The following is a 13622-nucleotide window of genomic DNA, read 5'->3' on the forward strand; positions in this document are numbered from 1 at the left end:
ATATTAAGCCCCCACCCCCACGCCTTATCCATACATTTTTCATGCTTAGAATGAATGCAATGTCATGGTCGTGGCTAACAAAGGCCGCCTACCGGAGCCCTTCATTAAACCAACCCAGACGCCTTATCATTGGTAAGTGACTTTTTATTGCTTGTTAAAGCCACTTATTGTTTGACTCACTCACGCAGGACGTGACCGTTCACGGTAAAAGAGGGCATCGGAAAAACTCGCCGTCGATGTAAAAGCACCTTTGGCAGAGGACTTTTCAAGTTCAACCTTTGATCTGTGTCACGATAACACAACAGGCCAGTAAAATGCCATGCTATGTGCTTAATCTGCAGTGTCTGTGAGTTATGCCTGTCTGGGAATGCAGGCATCTAAAAGCACTGGAGCAGGCTTTAATGGAGAGAAGCTGGGCTTACAGCTCTGGTCCCAGCAATGGGGCGCTGGCGTGCCAGTGTGGCATAAAATGAATGAATTCATATGTCTGGGTCTCTGCGTGCACTTAGGAGAGCGTGCTCGCTCATCAGGCACGTGTTTGCAGCTGCAGCCAGATCAGGTTTCTGACGTACGACACGTCGTCTAAATGTGATCAGGCGGTGATACGAAGCATTGGTGAGGGTGAGAACGCGATAACAAAATCAACGCAGGTCGACTGGGGACGGCAGAGCTTCCTATAACAACAGTTACTATATTGAACCTTGCTCTTCCGATTCGGCTCTGCAAAGATTGACTGATCGCACTGTAAAGAATAATTGACAAGACTCAATTGCATCGGTTAATATATAAAAAGGTCTGGAATAAAGTCTCTAACGTATAGGACAAGATGCAAGCGTTTGTCAAACACAGAGCAGGAGGGTGGATGTGTTGGCTGCTAGAGCAGTAATAATGTTTACCCCATACTGGGTACAACCTCATATGTGCCCGTGCACGTGTGTATGACCCCTGAAAAACAGCCCATTATCTCCTCTGACAGAATGCTGGCTGGGTATATTTGCTTGTTGAGAACGCTACGAGGCTGAGCGTCATTAGTGTCAGTGTCCTCGTCCTCTCAGCAGTGTAATGGAGGTTAGCTCAAAGACCTTAAAACCCCCCCGGGGCTTTTCTGCGGGGGCCAACTGTGCCTCTTCCACTGAGAGCAGAGATAACAGGGAGAGGACGGGAAAAATCCAAGCATTTTAATGCTAGTAAGAGGTGGAGATAAATGTGGAATAATGACATTCAGTGTCCAATGGTACTCCTGTGGGGGGGGGCACGGGACTTTAATGGGGGATTTTGATGTGAGCCGCTAATGAATACATGGGCCATTCTCACAATAATCCAGGCCAGTAAAAAATGTAAATGGTTTAATTTAAATGACCTCCCTTTAACCAAAGAAGACTGTTTTGTGAATGCCAGTGTTAGCATGATGGAAAGTAAGGTTAAAGGACAAAAATCGTCCTTGAAAGCAAGATTTTGTCCTATGATTTCCAGCTGAGTGAAGAACCACAGTTATGACTGGTGGGGGACCGTGCGTCTGAGGAGGGGAGGGCAAGAAACATGATTAAAAATGTGCACAAATTAACCTGTGCCACAATTTTCCTTTACAACTGTCACCTCTTTGCCACAAATACCAAAAACGAAACACGGCAATCCAAATGTAAATATTAAAGAAAGAGAGACGCAGCAGCGAGAGTTGACAGTGGTGACCCTGACAGCCTTAAAGGCCCGGGAAGCTTCAATCACCCACACGTCTGGCCACGATGACAGAACAGGTTAGTGAAAGCTTCGTTGTGCTCTGACAGGAGGACGTGGAGGAGTAAAGGGGGACGGGGGAGAGGTGGCAGGCAGGGGGGGGGGGGGGGGGGGAGGCAAACTTAAAGGTCAACTTTATCTGCTAAGGATAGGGCAGACACAGCAACGTCGCTTTGGGATTTTTTTACGGATCACCAAAACGATGCGCCGATCCGGTGAGGGCCCACGTGTGCGTGCGCGAGTCTGTCTGCGAGATACCTCGTTGTCTTCAATCTATCCAGGATGTGAGAGGGGAGAAACTTGATTCACAGATTCACGCATTCATTTCGCCAGACATCAGCTCAAACATATGAAAGGATAATGAACTAAACTATACATCCTCGATCAATTATGCTCCTTTTATTTATACCTGGGAAACCCAATAGACTGAGGAAGGGCGTTAATCTGAGATGCTGTGCATAACCTCCACACACTGAGTGGTTACCTGAAGGTCTTTGATGTTCGGGAAGGGAATTCCAATGGTGACCACGGCCCTGGCGTTGTCGTCGGTGAAGTCCAGCCCTTCACTCACCTTTCCTCGGCACACAGCAATCAGCAGAGCGCCGTCTGTAACCAAGAATCGCACGACGGACGTGAGATTTACCTCCGATTATTTCCAGGGCCAGTGGCCGGCGTGCCGAGTGAGCCTCACCTCTTTCTTGGCAGCCTTTGATTGCTTCGTAGTAGGTCTGAAGCAGCTCGTCGAAGTCGCCTTTTCCACCGCCGCGAGGCTCGGTGATCACAGTTTTCTGCTGCTCTAGCTTCTCCCACAGACCCGTGTTGCTCCAGCGATCTCGCAGTTTGTCCAACATCTGACCAGGCAACAGCGGGAACGTGGTAAACAATCCGAAATTATAATGCCGAAACACAAGAAACACAATTATTATAACGGTTTGCTGACTGGTGAAGTCATGGTCGTTATGTGGGTAACAAAGACTTGAAGTAGTTTATAATTAATGTAATGCATCGTGTGCTTTTTGGATTTTTCACCAATTGAGTGATATAATTTGATCCGAAGGAAGTGAGTAAGACAGAAAAACAAAGCAGGTGCAGGGTTGGATGATCAGCCATACTTTAAAGTGACCAGGGCCAGATGTGGGTTTAAATAAGGACAAGCGTGGCCTACAAACAAGCCCCAGCAGAGGAGGAGGAGGTCTTCAGGGTAAACATTCGGTTGCGATGTTGCTGCGTGTCAAGAAAAACCAGCAGGACGACATCTTCAGACGCTGTAAAACTGTAAGAATCTAAATAACTGCGAGGAACGGCACCATAAAGAACTCTAACGCGCTCCAATTCTGTAACCTAAAACTCAGAACAAAGGCCGGCTTTCTTTTCGTGCGCTGGGCAGAAACCTGTGTTTAAGCCCCGGCTGTAATGAAATCACTGTTCCTGTACTATTGTCAGTGAAGGAAAAGTCAGCAGGTCTCAGTGGAGGCACATTGATCTAAAAGCCCTCATCCTAAGATGGTCCCACTCTTGTCTGTGCTGTGCAGATTATATCCCTGAATAAGCACGGCTTCAAGAATCAAAGAGCAGCTCCGCTGAATTGGAAATGTGTTAGTCGGGTCAAACAGAGGTTCTCCCCGCAGTCAGCAGAAAACTTCTCAACAGGCAGGTAGTGTCAACTCTCGGAGCCTGAGCCCGAGAGGAAGGTGGGGAGCATTCGCTCACGTCGTGTCCTCGTCTGTCCACTTGTGTTTACCTGCGTGAACACGCTTCTGCCCAACGTGCCTCCGTAGCTTCGGTGGCAAACAACAGGGAGATGAGAAAGCCCAACAGTGCCGATCGTTCCTCGCATGCCAATGCGGCTGCCTGGTAGTGGGGAAACGAAGCACGGCGGAGCTTTCGTCAGGTTGGAGCAACGCTGGGCCTCTCTGCATCAATAAAACATGGCGCATCCGCTAAATATGCAGCGTTACATCGACAAGGACCCCCACTTACGTGCGTCCTCAACTTGGCAAACTGTTTGTCCGGCAACTGCTTTTCAGTTCAATCTTCAGCAAGGGGGGGTGAATAATTCATGCTATGTATTTGAGGCTGCCACTAAACAAAACAGCCATTATCTGCCAGGATGCACTTGGAAAGGAGGTGATTCCACCAGGCAATGAGTACACGTTGCCCCCCCCCCCCCCCCCCCAATGAAAGTTACGTGACAGCGGCGCATTAAACTAGAGTCTCCATCACTGCCAAAACTACTAAAAGTAATCGCAAGGTATAAAGTTCAGGTTTCCCTCTTAATAACAGAGAGAAATATATATTAAATAATAGCTTAGTCCCTTCCTCCATATAAAACATGCTGCCACAACAGGTTGAATATGGATTCCTGAATTATCCAACAATGTCCAGTCAGCTTACACCACTAAAGTGGGCTTTCTGAACCAACAGGTGCCGGTGGGCCCATTGTGATTAATGACACGGTACCGCTGTAAAATGTAACATACGGAAACTGAACAAGCAAAATGTGTCTGCGGGTTTGGTAGACCTGTGCTTTAATTGTCGCAGTAGTGGGCCAGAGACCTCAATCCTGGCCTGGCAGACCACGCTGCCCAGATGTAGGTGTGAAGTGGAGCATTTCACCACGCAGGCCAACGGATCCGCAGCACCTCTGGGCCCGGCTTTCAGCCATGTGAGTGTTAACACTCCTGGCACAGAAATTACAGTTATGTGCACCTTCTTGAATAATTTAGGACGGACATCTGACAGAGGCCTGGTGTTTATCTGATCCGTTGGTCCACGTGCTGAAATGTCAATGGACCCATTTAAATACAGACTTTTTAAACTATAGCTGAAGTTAACTCACCCTATTAGCTTGAACACTGTGAGCTGTGTGGGGGTTTGTCTGATACATCTTAATAAGACAATAGGGGGGCAAAGCTAAATTAGTGACTGCCAGGAGGAAACTCTGATGCTGGGAAATGAGCAGTATTTAGCACATCCAAAAAAAAAAAAAAAAAAAACACAACAAGGAGTGAATAATTTATTGTCTTTTCTAGGCGCTGGAAGCACGATTCTCAGCCTCTGCCACAGCTAAGTGGGCCAGGCCTTCCAGCCAACTGGGACAAGGTGGCGAAACAACCACGCAGAAGCAGTGACCTGTGGGCTCTCGCACTTTTACACTTCCCCGCTCCTCCTCCTCCTCCTCTTCCTTACTGTCTCCCCATCTTTCACCTCCTCCGCATCCGGCCTCTATCTCCATCCAGCGTCCCTGGTGTCACTAAGCTGTGCCGCGACACGTTGCAGCTTCTCCGGTGCCTGCTGAATTATGGAAGGAGTTTGGAGGCGACGGCATTAATGAAACATGCAGCCGGGAGCCACATTTCACCGTGGCGTGGGGAGACGTGTTGTTGGGGTGTAAATTATTCAGATTCAAAATATCACAGCAGCCATCACGCCAAGACTGGTGACAAGAAGCCACCTGCCACCTCCGGCCTGCACACTTCCCTCGTCGGTCCCACAAACCAGCCGATAAATCGTAGCTGGAAAAATACGCCTGCTGCCAAGAGAAGACCCCCACCAACATGTCTGTCTTTTTTTTATTTATAATTGTTTGATATAGAGATCATTGCTGATGTTTGTTGGTAATGAATTAGCGTGACAATGCGGAATTAGCGGCACAAGATGGCTAGTACGATTACATTTACTGAGCAAACAGAGGGCAATTACGCCACTCAGTTCAGAGCAACACACAATTGATGCCACACAATTGTAGAGTGCTGCCACTCGGAACCACTTGTCACTAATTCCACGAGCCAGTAATGAAGTTCCTAAAATTCTAATTCATTGTAATGCTTCAAAGCAATGGCCGAAGCCCTCGAGTCATCGAGCTTCCTTGTGTTTTGACAATAGCAGCAGTGAGAAAATGCTCCTGGGTTTTCCTGTATCGTGGAGACTGCTGAGGCTACATCTGGCCCGTCTGAAACTGTTAAGACTCACAAAGAGAGGCTCCAGGTTAGTCAAAACACCAGTAACCCTGAAGTTTCCACTGTAAAACCTCACATAAAACATCACATCAGCACGGAGGGATATGCTACACTGGGCAAATTGACCCATGAATCTAACACACGAGCGCAAACAGAGACAGAAACTGCTTCGGTTTAAAATAACGGTTCCAGCGGAGCATTGGAGCTGCTGAGAACAGTGTGTGCTGTTTACCCCGCAGTCCAGCTTTGATTTGACACGTGTTCAGCAGATCCCAGAGTGCCGGCGCTGGGCGTGTCTTCATGCAGACAGCCAGGCGACATCACCTAATGGCCCTTATCTCAACCTCCTTTAAAAGCATCTTGTATTCCCTGCCATCCTTTCACCTCTGCACCCCCACCCCCTTGTATTGCTTCCTTTCTTTAAAAGGAAAACAAACAGCAACGGCCCCTTCTCCAGCCTTGCGCTCGTCCACTCATCCAGCACACAGAACCAGGGTCTGCTGAAGGTTCAGGGGATGTTAATTGGAAAAAATGACTGGTTGTGACTACTATTAAAATGTTATCTTCTTCAGCTTTCCCAGATCTGGCTGCAGACCGTGCACGTGACCAGTCGTGCACAAACCCACGAGACAACTGGAGGTCTGTGGATAAAATGACTAAAGTGAAATGAATCATTTCACACATTTGTTTGCTGGCAGCAAAAGCACCAGTGGTGTGCAAATAGTTAAAAGCATTACATCGATACCCAGGAATTGGATGTGTGGATGGACCCGTCCTCCCTCTCGCACACACAAACACACAAGAGAGGACAGACAGGACTCAGTGGCACCAACGAGGCCTCCAAGGCTCCAGTTAATACCCTTGGCCTACAGATCCCCACATCTTCCCCGTCTTTAAGAGCTGGCAGCAGATTAAATATTTATGAATCCACAGAGGAAGAGAGAGATAAAGGACTCCAACATGATTATTAATAATAGTGATAGTAAAAAACATCCCACAGGTTGTAGTCACATTGGAGTGTGTATTACAGGTCAACAGAAGAGGAAAATGAGACTTTGAGGCTTGCGGCGCTTTTCCACTACTCAGCGCTACTCGACTCAGCATGGTTTGGAGGCTTTTGCACTAGGGCCTGGCCGAGTATCCAATCGTACTGAGGAGGTATTACAGCAAGAGGGCTGGAGGTGCATGTGCAAAAATAAAAAAAAGAGAGCCCAAAATGTGATGCCGTCCAAGTGAAAACAACACGGAAAATCCAATGTGTGTTAAAAGTAGAGCGTGTATTTTTGCACAGTACACCAGAGTATCCAGGTGTTTCCAATTCATCACTGCACTGCCATTGATAAAACGCACACGTCAGCGTGTGCACAGGGGACAATCTCACCATGATAAATGAAACCAACTTGACCCGCAGCGAGCAGACATCATGACTGAGTTACATCACATATTAATTATTCAGGGACAAAAACGCATAACAAACAAAGAGGGACAAAGTGTCTATGAGTACGCTCTCACGGGCTCTCTCATTAACTGAAAGAGGATACACTTCACTAAGGGTGACAGCAAGTGAGCAAGTGCCTGACAAGTGGCTCTATTGATCAGTACTGATCTATTAGGACACATGACACCACGCTGAGCAGCCTTTTAGCACTGGGATCCTCCACAGGAGTGGAAAACATTGTTTTCCTCTGAAAAACTTGGGATATTGTCAAACAACAAAGGCGCTGCAGGCATGTCCAAAATATGGTCTCTAGCGCCCTCTAATGGTTAAAACGAGAACAGCCAGCGTATTAACGTAGCAAAACAAAGGATTGAATATGACAGCAATCATAATCATTTGGCTCTTATATAAAAAATAAAAAAAAGCTTTAAACATTAAATATTGGAGATACCAGCCTTAACTCTTGGTGAATTTGACTAATTCAACTTTACCCATCTTGCTTAACTTTGACAGCTCAAACCAAAAATCAAAAGCCAAAGATTTTAATACAGTGCGCTGCCTGATCATTTTAAATGACGGAAGATTTCCTGTTTTTGCAGGTTATCTAAATACCTTATAAGATGGCAGAAAGCAGAGCACGCCCTTGGCCATGACCTGGCAGACGTGTAGCAACAGCGCCCCCACCTCATCCTGGAAGGTATAAGTTTCAGCGTGCTGGAAAGTAGCACAGAGTTTTCTGCCATGGGGTCCCGCACCAACAGTGCCCACCCAAACCTGAGGAGAGAGGGTCAGATGATGAAGCTGGGCAAAACCCAGATGTGATTTGTATAAAACCACTCAACTATTCTGTTGCAGCACTGCTGAGAACGTGCCTGACTGACCTGGGACTTGTTGATAACGTGGTTGGCCTCCAACTGGATGGAGAATTTTACCCCGAGTTCAGAGGAGAAGGAACCCATCGGTGACAGGGTTCCCGATGTCAGCACGATGCTCTTCAGCGAGTTACTCAAGTCAGAGAAAGCCTGAGCAATGCAGACACAAAGTTACCTGAACAGAGCTGGAAACTGGAGCTTAATTAAGATTCCAAGTTCTGGGAACTTGACCATAAATGGTTACTTTATTTAGGTGGGTCAAATAGATTATAACGGCCTCCTTATACCACATCTAACCTCTCACCACAGCAGGGTTGAGACACCAGAAGCTGAGCGTCAGCATTTCCGCCTTGACTCGAATACTCTGTCGTTGTCTCTGGCGAGGCCGACCGAAGAAGCCCTGGGCATCGGGAGCGTCAGGCGGGACCTGATTGGTCCAAGCGTAGCTCCTCTGTAGAGCCACCCTGTAGTCTTCTGCAAACCTTCACAGACCAGAGAAGAAGAATCAACCAAGGTTACGCTCAAAGAGTTCCTGATATCGGTTCCTGTCTGACCTGCACTTGTCTCTGAAGAGGTAATCCAGGACCATGAAAAGACCTTTGAGGACGGCGGAGGTAGCTGAGCTGATAGTCGGGATCTGCACCACATCTTCTTTGCCGTTAACAAAACCAAGTCGCTCTTCCTTCTCCAACACTGCAGCCAAGTTGGCCTATGAAACAGACAGGAGGATGAAACCATCCTTTAAGTACAGATGCTTATGATCAATGATTCTTATGTCGATCAGCATCAGCTTATCCCGCATCCCTGGGTGGTCGCGCTCCTCCTAGATGTGCTAATCATGCTAAGATATCCGACCTCGAATGGTGTTCTAAAGCTTGTTGATCTTAGCTGCACCTTCAGCATGTTAAAGGTTGCATCAGTGATGCCCAGGGTGTGAAAGATGCCGACGATGTCCCTCCCACTCCAGACTTTGCTGGCGCTCTCGTATCCTCGCTCAGACATCAGGCTCTGGCTCTCCTGGATCCAGCTGCGGCGTAAAGAAAAAGGCGCTAAGAGAAAACGCGTCACACGTCAGGGTTTCAAAGTGTCGCCTCACTGACTTGATCAGGCTGTAGCAGAAGTTCTGCAGAGGTTCGTGCTTGGCTTCTCTGATTTTGTTTTTGACCATGCTCTCCAGCTCGTCCCTAGACGCCAGGAGGCTGTCGTAGTTTACGGTGAAGCTGGCGCTCTCTCTTGCACAGTCCTCAATGTTGTGGGCTTCATCCAGCACCAGGATTTGGCCTGAGAGGTTGATATCCATCTAGAAGGCAGATGCTAAATCACATCCGGTCCTCTACCGTCGCTATATCTCCAAGCTGCTCTTTCAAACTCACGCTCTCCCTGATCAGTGGGTCCAGCAGATAGTTGTAGGGGCAGAAGATGATGACAGCTTCCGCCATAAGTTCTCTGGCAGCAAAATAGGAACAGGAGCGGAGACGTTTGCCCAGAGAAACCAGGTCCTCAATGTCCCAGGCCTCAGAAACCCCATGGACCTGTTGTAGCAGGTATTGTTCCCCCATTTTCTGGACACCATGGTAGTAGCGGCACGACCTGCCCTGTAACACACAAGAGAGAGACAATGGACTCAGCAGTGTAAGAGGTGTCGTTTTGCATGCCGTCGTTAGCTATTTACAGGAAATCATTGGGAACCTGCTCAAAATAAATAATTAAAATGTTGATTTTTGTTTTGTTCAGTGACATTTCTATGTACCTGCTGCTGACATTTCAAGTCAAATTCAACAGGAAACCGTGGTGACAAAGTTTCGCTACTGTCTTCTACCGTACTTGAGCTAACCAGTGTGTTACATTTCTCTTCCCATCTAGAGTTTCAGGATTAAGCGGAGGTGGCAGACAGTATTGAGGCAACCTCTGATGGGGTATTCCAGCTATTGTAGAGGTTATCATGTGCTGACACTCATACTTTGAATAAAAAAAAGAGGTGTAAGCAATCGCATGTACCGGGACACAATTACTCTGTCAAACTCTTTAGATGTCCCACCCTGTCCTTTATGAATTCATCAGCTCCAGGTGACGCAGTAATACGCAGTTAATACTGTACATCAGTGGAGCCAGGGACCTCCAGACAAAGCTATAATCCATGGATCACATCTCCACCCGTAATCACGTGCTAAGCTGGGACACTTTGCTTACAGCGAGCCCCGTCTGCTCGGTGAAAGAGGAGTTGGGTGGATTAACTGCTGCGCACACATTTATGGCAGTTTTAGGAGACACTGGTTGGACAATGTCTGCTCCTGCTTACAAGCCAGTGCGCCTCCGTGCAGGGTGGTAACCTGACGCTGACGAGACTAGACCCTGAGGTGATGGAGACTCCAGTGAGGGGTTACGACTAGGCCACTTATTTCATGTGACAAAGTGAGACAATTGCCATGGGAGGCAAACACCACTAATGACAGTGTAATTGTCACCATTACAGTAGGCGCCTCCACTGTAGAAAGTACGGGGGGTCAACAAGTGTCTCATGTCTCTGGAAAAGGAGCTCCCCCAATGCTCTGTGACATTTCAGTGTGTCAAAAGGAGCCTGCTGGACCAATTGTGGATATTGTAGCAGCGTAATTGCTGCTGGGAGGCGGCATTATTGTCTGCTGGCGGTAGTTAGCTGCAGGTTTCTGTTACAGGGCGAAATCTGTCGTAAAGATCTATCATGACGCGAGGGTGTGAGGTGTGTGTTTAAGGTAAAGACCGCTGTTGGGACCACAAAGTTCAAGTCCAGAACACTCCAGAGGGAGGCAATACAGTCCCTGAGGGGTGGCGGTGGACAAAAGCATACATGCAGGCGGTACCTTTCAAGGGGTACGCATGCAACAGGATGGCCTGAGATAGACCGGTACTTTTCTACATGTGCCTGGATAACAAGGTATTAATCCTTTCAGAGTCTGCTTTTTGTGGGTTTGAATGGCAGCCTATCAATAAATACCACTACTTATTTTGACTTTATCTCAAAGCATGTGGTCTGAAATGCTGCGAGGTGTGTGATGAAAAGGCCTTGGCCACGCATGGCGTTTGATTTCTTCCTCACGTCTTTGGCCTCCAGCCGTTCCTTGCAGAGCTCATTGCGCTTGGAGTGGGGCGCCACCTCCGGATTGACACAGGTGTGGTCTCTGCTCGATAAGATCGTCATGGGCACTTTGGAGTAGACGGTGCGCCTCAGCTCATGGGCAACCTGAGTGATCTGCTTGTGCGTGCGAGTGCCGAAGAAGATCTTGGGAACCCTCCGGTTGCTGTTTTGGTCCTTCGCACCGTCTTTGGACGCACATGAGCACTGTGTGCAGGGGCCAGCGGCCTGTGTGGAGAAAAAGGGTCACGTATTAGAAAATTATATATTGGAGTTACAACGCAGCATTCACTGCAGCTCTAACATCTGGTAAATGAAATGAAGCCCGTCACAGAGCTGCTGTTATTATTATGCTGAGGTCTCAAAACAGATAAAAAACAAAGAAAAGTGGCATGCAATGTCTGTTTGTACATATATATTTCAATCCATCACTATACTTCATGTACAACAAGTGGCTCATCAGCTCACCGCTATTATCCGCCGCCTGAACAGGCTGACAGCCGGTGTCCAATACTTTTGAAACACACACAGGGAAGCATAAAGAATTTGTATCCATACATAAGGTGTCCTGTCACTCCGCACAAGGTGACCTTTTGAATCTGAAACACGATAGAACGCCATTGTGACAGCCCAGAAAATCTAGCCGCCTCACGATGGGCCACTGGGTGACGTGGCGATACCCCCACCCCGCCCCACAGGTCAAGTGTAGATGACAACACTTATGAAACTGATCCTGCTTATGTTTGGGACCCTTTTAAGTGGGACATTCTTTGGAAATTCATTGTCAGTCAAATCACAGGCTTCTCCAGTACTGTCCAGTAGTAAATGTTAAAGGCCTCTATTAGACTTACCAGGTCAAGTACTTGACACTAATTCACATGTTTATTTCCTTAAATTAATTTACCCAATCCAAATAAAATAGATTAGAATCACTAATAGGCTTTCTACTTTAATTAAAAATACATTTTGGGGAACTCTCAGCAACCTGTGTGGCTCATTTTTGCAGAAAGTGTCGATGGGATGTGACTTCTCACTACTGTAGTCATTAAAATTCTAAATGTAAATGCATCCTCATCATAATTTGGGCAGCACTGCATCAATGGTGTGCAAGGTCATTTACATAATGTTAACATTTTGAAAATTGGCATGATGTAATTAAAAAATATCACCAATAATAAATCCAACGTATGAACTTAAGGGGTTTTGTTTAAGGTGCAGGTTTTGTTGCCGTCTCCTAAAATGTAGCTGGAGGGGTTCAAACGCGCCTTAATGCCACCACATTAATTAATTAATGCGTTAATTCTTCACTTATCGAATGAAAAACAGCAAAAACAATTCATTCTATGATGTGAAACAGCACACAGCGTTTCTGTTTCACTCATTTTTGTGCTTTGGTTGTTCTTTATAGTTGGATATATGAATTTTTAGACGAGAGGAGGAGTTTATGTCACTCAAATCACATTCTTTATCCATCTATTCTGTCACACTCACATCCTGCTATGTAGAGTTGAGTCTCAAAATCCTATAATAATTCAAAAAAAAAAAAAAGCTGATGAAAATGATCAACATAAAATACAGAACAAATATCTTGCTGTTTAAATGCACGAAGCTTTTCCTTGTTCTAAATCTATGCAGATATTCACAATAAGCTTGGCAGAAATTAAATATGTTAAAGGTTTGGTGATGACACTGAGGACGTTCTGACTTTTAGATGTCTATCAGTTAATCTAAAATGACCCGAGTCATTCCCGTAAGAATGAGCGGTATGTTCTGGGATGCATCACACCTTAAGACGGGGATCGGAAGGTAGGACTCCTGACGACAGACGAGTGGCTCCGGTTACCCACCGGCTCAGATTTTCCAAGCGTGTTTGCCCATCAAATATTACAATGTGTGATGGAGTGCAGGCCACAGGCAGCCCTTAGAGAGCTGGCTCTCAGAGTTAAGAGGGATAACGAGCCCTGAGCCAACGTGCAAAATAAACAGAGGTGCTGCAGGGCCCCCAACACCAGTTCAAGTTACCTTTCTCCTCTGGAACAGTCACGCTCTGCAGCCTGGGCCCTGGGCCTGATCACCTTACCTGCTGCCGCCACATTAAAAAGAGCCATCCAAATATCCTGCCCTAAGATGGCCAATAATTACTTATTCATTGGCAGGTGGGGGGAGGAGGGGTGGTGTAAAAGGCCGTGCTGATGAATAGGGGCCCTTGTCAAATGCTACAGCAGGAAACAGCTGACACAAGAGTATCCTGTTACACGCCTGCCTCCCTGAGATGCCAGAACAACAAGGTTCCAAGCCCGGCCTCGCTGCACCGAGCAGACATCCCTCGAAAGGAATGCAGATAACTGGCAAAAGGGGGCTGACAGGACGCCAGCTCGGAACATACCAGGCCTTTCAGCGCAGAACCACCCCGATGTTTAGGTTCCAAGATGTCTGTACGGGAGGAAAATAAACACTGATTTCCATTAATATTAGCTTAAAATAGAAGCAAAAGAGGAGATTAGGCC

General features: G+C 47.0%; 1 protein-coding gene across 6 annotated transcripts in view; it reads right to left on the reverse strand.

Annotated features, from left to right (window-relative positions):
- brip1 (BRCA1 interacting helicase 1) overlaps positions 1–13622 on the reverse strand; it is a 59060-nt gene that overhangs the window by 42186 nt on the left and 3252 nt on the right. For all 6 annotated transcript variants that reach the window (XM_029843683.1, XM_029843682.1, XM_029843684.1 and 3 more), the window contains exons 7-16: positions 11080–11343; positions 9377–9598; positions 9104–9303; positions 8898–9030; positions 8558–8712; positions 8308–8485; positions 8013–8153; positions 7744–7905; positions 2426–2585; positions 2219–2340 (exon numbers count right to left, since the gene is read on the reverse strand). In XM_029843683.1, coding sequence (XP_029699543.1) covers positions 2219–2340; positions 2426–2585; positions 7744–7905; positions 8013–8153; positions 8308–8485; positions 8558–8712; positions 8898–9030; positions 9104–9303; positions 9377–9598; positions 11080–11343 — 1737 coding nt within the window. The remainder of the gene's footprint in view (positions 1–2218; positions 2341–2425; positions 2586–7743; positions 7906–8012; positions 8154–8307; positions 8486–8557; positions 8713–8897; positions 9031–9103; positions 9304–9376; positions 9599–11079; positions 11344–13622) is intronic.

Source organism: Takifugu rubripes, chromosome 11, assembly GCF_901000725.2.
Source record: "Takifugu rubripes chromosome 11, fTakRub1.2, whole genome shotgun sequence".
Taxonomy (NCBI): Eukaryota; Metazoa; Chordata; class Actinopteri; order Tetraodontiformes; family Tetraodontidae; genus Takifugu; species Takifugu rubripes.